We start from the raw sequence: 7,378 nt of genomic DNA on the forward strand, positions 1-7,378 counted from the left end.
TCATTCTTTTTCTTTCTTTTTCCTTTTGCCGTAACTGATCTGCAGTCTGGACTCTGGTGCTTTAATGGGGTCTGAAAAAGTAGCCTAGAAAAAATGGGTATAAGGATGAGAAGATATTCTTGTTGCTGAAAAAAAAAAGGAATATAGTATCTTTTGTCACAACAATATAAATAAAAACAGATTACGCACAGTTTTAGTATTATGATTGTAAACTAATATTATTTTTTAAAATATTAATTTCGATGTAGCCTGAATTTGCAATTGTTCAACGAGCGTATAATCTATTTTATTAAATTGAGCCTTCAATTTATTTTAATTAGGGAATTTTCAAAATGAAAATACATCCACAAAAATAAATTTATAAATAACAGCTAAGTGTAAAATTGTACTTCAAAATACTTTAGAGTGTTGGAGTCTAGATGCACCTAAAAAATACTTTAAGGTGCTGGACAAACCACAAAATACTTTAGGATACTTGATACACCTTTATCCTATAAAAAATTAAGATCTCCAAGATGGATATATAAGTAACAGCTGAATTTCTTTAAGACGAGCCAAACAAAGATATCGACAAAACACTAAATCAAAATATATTCATGTTAATAACCCAACAAATAGTTGAGCATAAATGAAATCAGCACGGTAGACTATTCAAACATTAAAGTTTTTCCCAAAACAAGTTGATTAAATAAGCGAGCTAAGAAAATTACGCTAGTGATGAAGAAAAGTTTTGATTTTGTAAGTGGTCTGTTATTACATAATTAAGGATCATATTTTCATTATCATTTGTATTGTATAGGTGATAAAGTAACCCATAAAATTCGTTATTAGTAATGAGAAGAATGTAACTTTGTCGTCTCTTTAGAAAATATAATTCCACTTCTTGGCCACATTTTCATTTTCTTGGCATTATTTCATTTATGGTCAATCTTGTAGGCCATATATATAGATGATACCTCCAAAAGAACATTAATTACTATTGGGAAGAAGCATGCATCGACAAATTGTCCTTACCCTTCACAACATATCTATCAAAAGTCTCTTTAATTCATTGGATGGATGCATTGGTAAATGAACTGCTTGACTTGTAAGTCGACCTCAAACTCGGACTCCATTTCACACGAAAAAAAATTTCTTGATACCATTTTTTTGGGGAAAAATCCCATATAAATACCTATTGAATTCTAAAATTCCAAATAACTCTGGAGGTATGCATCTAGGATTTGAAGTTTTTAACAAGTTACCTACATGCCCTTTCTTTCACTCCTTTTTTGTCAGATCAAAGAGAGTTCTCTCTCTCTCTTCAGATTCTTTTCTCTCTCCCTTACGATATTTCCAGCGCCCTTCTCTTCCAAAATGAGTACAGATCCTCACTTCCAAATCATCCCTATCCGAACTTCCAACTCCGTTTCGCTTGTTTAGGGTTTCTTCAAACTTCCAACTTCTAAAATTATTTTAAATTACCTCTACGTTTCTCATGTTACCATTCTTCAATCATACAATGGGCTACTTCTCTATTTCTCTGGCTTCATCATACCACTTGAAGAACACATATATGTAATCTGGGCTTTCTCATTCCTCATTTGAATATATGTAAAGTAATTGTTGTCACAGGGCTACTGGTTTTTGGTAAATACCATCATTTTAATGGTCAATTCTATTACAAATGTAGTAAATCATGAAAATTATTGTTAAGAAGTTTATTATGACGTACTTTAGGTATACTTATCGATTATCTACTAATTTCTCAGAATATTTACCTCATTGTTTAATTCTCCCAAAAGGTTATACTTGGTGGAAATTGATCAAGTCAATAGTATGAAAGTGGTCAAAAGCATTTTTTAGGTTGTCAATTAGGTTACATGTCTAGTCAATTTGTCTAACTCAGCCCCCTCCAAAAAATTTGCACTAAGTCTAGAAATGACTAACAAATGTTGCAAAACGTGTTATGAAAATAGTCATATGCATTTCATAAGTTGCTAATCATGTTACACATTTAGTAAGATTGTCTGAAAATGACTAGTAATAAGTTGCAAAATGCATTATGGAGATAGTCAACTTCATTTCGCAAATTGTCAATCACATTACATGTTTAGTATTGCCTAGAAATTGCTAATAATAGATTGCAAAGCGTGTTATGGAATAGTCAAATCCATTTTCCAAGTTGTCAATCACATTCCATATTTAGTAAAATTATCTAGAAATGGTTAATAATAGGTTGCAAAATGTCATGAAAATGGACAAATTCATTTTACAAGTTATCGATCATGCTGAATATTTAGTAAAATTGTTTAGAAATGGCTAATAACAGGTTGTGAAATATATTATGAAAATGGGTACTTTCATTTTGCAAGTGATCAGTTACATTACATGTTTAGTAATTTTGTTCAACTCAATCCCTTGAGTTTTGCCTGGTTTGTAAATGGCTAATAACAGGTTGTAAAACACATTATGAAAATGGTTAAATTCAATTTGAAAGTTGTAAATTACTTTACAAAACCTGTTGATGCTTTTCATTTTACTTTAATGGCAATTTAGTCTTTTTGCCAAACTTTGTAAATCCCAGATTCCTAAATCATACCCATTAGGTCCTTTCACTTATTTACATGGCCTATTTGTCTTTTTAAATTTCAAAAGGTATTTTTGGGTCATTTCTCCTTTAGTTTACCCAAAGGAAAATACAACAATTGACTTCAAAAACACATGAATAGTTCATAATTTAATTTTTTTTTGAGATTTTATATATTGTATATGGCAAAAAAGAGCATGTATTTTTGTATGTATATTTTAAAAGACAGACTCTATGATGATACAATTTCTACACTAGAGACTTGAAGGGAACATTATGTGCAATTTTTTTAAAGCATTTTGAAATATTATATTGAAGGATAACATCCTAACAAAATTAAATTTGGTTTAGTTTATATGAATATAGGATGGCACATACGTTAAAGGAGTAAGGGGTTTGAATTTTATTGTTGAAATGAAAATCATTCTAGCGGTTACTCTCCATTTGAATGGGAAGAAAGAAAGAAAATGGAAAGAGAGAAAATTGGGAGAAGAGAAAAATGAAGAGAAAATATTATCACCCCTCCTGTTTGGATGGATAAGAAAAAACACGAAGGAAAGAAAATGAGTAAATATATGAATGACTAAAATACTCTTACTCTTATATCAAAATGTATCATGATTAAAATCAAATTAAATATCATAATGAAAAACTATATTGACATTAACATCAATTATCATATTATTATATTTTAATATCAAATTATTTTGTGAAAAAATTATTTTTCTTCTACAAGAAAAAATAACATTGTGTAATGCTATAAAAACAACCAAAACAAGATCTAATAGAAATGAACGATGTTTTATTTTTCGTTGAAGCAGCATGTTTTAGTGATATTTGATTACCTTTTGTATTTGGAGACCAAACAAATGTATATAAATTTTAATATATAAAATAATTTTTTTGGTTATATTTTATTGTTCATTCTTTAAATATCTTCTTTTCTTTTTTGAAAAACTGACCTAGCCTTACTAGAAGGGGTCTGAATAAGTCGTTGCCTCCGTCAAAAAGGGTCTTACGACAAGATATTTTTGTCATTAAAAAAGATAAAGCGCAAGATATTTTCTGTAAATTCTTTGCTTAAAAATTTCAATATTTTGATTCGAATTTCCATTTATATTATTGAACCATTAATTTAATATCAATATTGTAGCTGAATATTGGTTGGAATAAAATTGTAAAAGATGGACTTAAAATCGATCCATAAATATTACATATACATATCTAAAATATCTGTTAGTAACGCACACACATATTATCACCGTGTGTTTTTAAAATTCCAAAAGCATATACATTTTGAACTCAAAAAAAGTAGCATTTTTGTAGGGAAAAATGTGTTCACAACTATTATTATTATACTACTACTACTAGCACCACCACCACTAGCACTAGTACCACCACTTTCACCACTACCACCACTACAATCACTACTACCACTAGCACCATCACTACCACCATTACCACCACTACTACTACTACCACCACTACAACCACTACTACTACTACCACCACTACAACCACTAGCACTAGCACCACCATTATCACGACTACCACGACTATAACCACTACCGCCATCACTACCACCACAACCACCACCACCACCACTATTACTATTATTACTATTATTACTACTACTATTATTACTACTACTATTGTTGCTGTTGCTAGTGCGATGTTGAGAATTTTGAAGTAGTATTGTAACTACTCGTAAAAATGTCTTCCCAATAAATAATGGCGATTGTTATTTGTTATCAATGAAAAATTAGGCATAAATTTCATGTAAGAAAATCAGGCAAAAAAATTGATATTTACAAGGTAAAATTTCACATTTATAAGTAAATCAATTTGTAAAATGTAAAATTTGTAAAGAAAAAGTTGAATTTCTTAAGGCCTCTATATATTTAATTTTCTAATGTGGTTCATGTGAATAATTTTCCATTTAATCAAACAAACTGCATCTTTGAAGAACCACAACCCAAACTACAGAGATTTGCAATCGAAAACTTAAAAGTCCCCTTATCAAAAGAAGTAATAAGTAAATTGCAATACCCCTGAACAAAAATAAAGATATTAATTGAAAAATTGAAATAAAGGACCTAAAGGGAGTGATATTTATCAAGGAGGATGTTAAAAATTATAATTATTTAGAAAGACTAAAAATTAAAATAAAGACCTCCCAATATGCGAAATTGCTAAATGGGTTCCTCAATATGAAAAATGGCTTCAGGAGACCCGGTCCTATATTGCAAATATAAAATGATGGTGAAATGTCCAAAATGCCCTTCTTCTTTTTCTCTCTCTCTTTCTTCCTCTCCAATTCTCCTTCCCTTTCCTTCTTCTTTTCCTCTCTCTCTTCGTCCTTCTCTTTGCTAGTGGCTTTACCTTCACTGTTCGATGTAATAACACCAGCTTTGACAGGTTTATAGTACTTGGAATTGTGATGGTGCATTAGGCAGGATTGGAAGAGGGTTTTAAGGATTATGGAGGAGGTTTTTGGGATTTAAGAGATCTACAAGGAGTTGGGAATTGGGATCAGAGGAGGAGTGGTGGTGTTTACGGTGGGGTTAGAAGGTGGTGACATCAACAGTAAGGATGAGAAGGGGTTGGCAAGTAGTAATGTGACAATCATCATGAAAGCTTTGGAAAAGGTGGAGTTTAATGTAAGTTCCTTATAAATATTGAAGCTGCCACTGAAACGGATAGGAATTTTGAGCTTGCTGTTACTACTTGGTATTCGAAGAGGTTGTTAGTTTTAATTTTCATATGTAAATGATTGGGCTATGGTATAAAATTATATTGAATGCAAACGTGATTTTCCTATCTTTTGCTGGTAGCTTCATAATATATTTCAAACATGATTTTCTACCACTCTTTTGAATTCAAATGGCTAATTGCAGAAATTGGTTGCTGTTATTTTAACACAGAATCTTAAATTCCTATGAATTGCTTATTAGAAGTTGTCATTCGTCTGACTAAACTTGTCATTCATTTTACTGAACTTATCATGAATTGCTTATAGGAACTTGTTATTTGTTAAAGAAATCTGAAAATTCTGTTATTTTAACACAGAAACTTAAATTCCTATGAATTGCTTATCAAAAGTTGTCACGTCTTGCCAAACTTGTCATTCGCCAAGGAATTGTGAAAATTCTGTCATTTTAACACAGAAACTTAAATTTCTATGAATTGCTTATCAGAAGTTGTCATTTGTCTCAGTAAACTTGTCATTTGTTTTACTGAACTTGTCATTAATTGCTTATTAAAACTTGTCATTGGCTAAAGAAATATGAAAATTCTGTCATTTTAACATAGGAACTTAAATTCCCATGAATTACTTATTAGAAGTTGTCATTCACCTTGTTAAACTTGTCATTCGCCGAGGAATTATGCAACTTGTCATTTTAACATAGAATCTTAAAATCCTATGAATTGCTTATCAGAAATTGTCATTCGCCTTACTAAAATTGTCATTTGCCTTACTGAACTTATCATGAATTGCTTATAAAAACTTGTTATCTGCTAAAGAAATCTGGAAATTATGTCATTTTAACATAGAAACTAAAATTCTTATGAATTACTTATTAAAAGTTGTCATTCGTCTTACTAAACTTGTCATTCACCAAGGAATTGTGCAAATTGTCATTGTAACACAGAATCTTAAATTTCTATGAACTACTTATTAAAAGTTGTCATTCGTCTTACTAAACTTGTCATTCACCAAGGAATTGTGCAAATTGTCATTGTAACACAGAATCTTAAATTTCTATGAACTACTTATCAGAAGCTATCATTCGCCATACTAAACTTGTCATTCACCTTACTAAACTTATCATAAATTGCTTATCAAAACTTGTCATCCACTAAAGAAATCTAAAAATTATATCATTTGAACACAAAAACTTAAATTTCTATGAATTGCTTATTAGAAGTTGTCATTCGCTTTACTAAACTTGTCATTCATCTCACTAAACTTGTCATGAATTTTAGTTTTTGATCAGCATGAAGTTGGTCTTTCAAGCCTAAGTGGAGATTTTGTTCTATAAGTCATAGATATATTATATCAGCATAAGATGAGGTTGTGAAATAAAGAGAGATTGTGGAGAATGAGAGCTTTTATATGAAGAGTACTATATCAGCATGGACATTTTGTGTGATTTTGCCTACCAAAAAAAAAAAGATAACAGATTTTTCAGAAATGACTATTTCTATTTTACATTTTGCCAATTATATTGAAGCTTTTTCCTACTATTATTTCGAAAACTTGCAAAGAATGTCATGGTCTGAAAAGGGAAGAGATGCTCAACATGTTTCGATGCATGGTTTGTAAGATGGACAACTAGAGAAATGCTTTAATTCTTATAGTATTCATAATTTGTAAATAGCACAATTTATTATTACAAACTTTATTGCGTAAATTTATATATATTTTTTGGACAACTGTGAATATTAATATATTAAATTATAGGAAGCAAACATGAGATCGAAAGCTATGATAGAGTCAGTATTTCGAGTCTTTGTTGAAACGTTGTGTCGATAATGTTTCTTCTTACTAATCTAGAAATTAGAGATTAGAAAAATTGATTGCGAACAATAAATTCACATAAACTAAATTTAATTATGAAGTTACTTTTTTAAAATAAAAATAACTCATTCATTCTCCTCAAAAGTATAGGCACATGCAATGACTTTTCAACAATAAATTATATCAAAAAAAAAATGATGCAATGAAAAGAAAGAAAATTAAGTTAGTGATGAGGAGAAACTTCAACCCTACAAGTGGTTGTTATCACATTAAGGACAACATTTTTA

General features: G+C 30.1%; 1 protein-coding gene across 1 annotated transcript; it reads right to left on the reverse strand.

The window, feature by feature from the left end:
• Nucleotides 1–5,018, reverse strand: LOC114738493 (keratin, type I cytoskeletal 9-like). Its single transcript, XM_028926554.1, has 5 exons — nucleotides 4,952–5,018; nucleotides 4,743–4,807; nucleotides 4,523–4,620; nucleotides 3,938–4,146; nucleotides 1–71 (listed from the first exon to the last, which is right to left on the reverse strand). Exons 1-5 carry the CDS (start codon nucleotides 5,016–5,018, stop codon nucleotides 1–3), a joined length of 510 nt encoding a protein of 169 aa, XP_028782387.1.
• Nucleotides 5,019–7,378: the final 2,360 nt, after the last annotated feature.

This window comes from Neltuma alba, unplaced genomic scaffold (assembly GCF_004799145.2).
Source record: "Neltuma alba isolate B1F8T4 unplaced genomic scaffold, ASM479914v2 tig00013596_pilon, whole genome shotgun sequence".
Classification (NCBI taxonomy): domain Eukaryota; kingdom Viridiplantae; phylum Streptophyta; class Magnoliopsida; order Fabales; family Fabaceae; genus Neltuma; species Neltuma alba.

What these genes read in the sequence shown, in the direction of transcription:
- LOC114738493 (XM_028926554.1), bottom strand. Translation starts at nt 5,018, where the DNA reads ATGCACCATCACAATTCCAAGTACTATAAACCTGTCAAAGCTGGTGTT. An exon ending in GCAATTTCGCATATTGGGAG is followed by an intron (nt 4,621 to 4,742) that starts GTCTTTATTTTA and finishes ATTTTTGTTCAG; the next exon opens with GGGTATTGCAATTTACTTAT. An exon ending in TGCTAGTGGTGGTGGTGCTA is followed by an intron (nt 72 to 3,937) that starts GTAGTAGTAGTA and finishes CTACTTTTTCAG; the next exon opens with ACCCCATTAAAGCACCAGAG.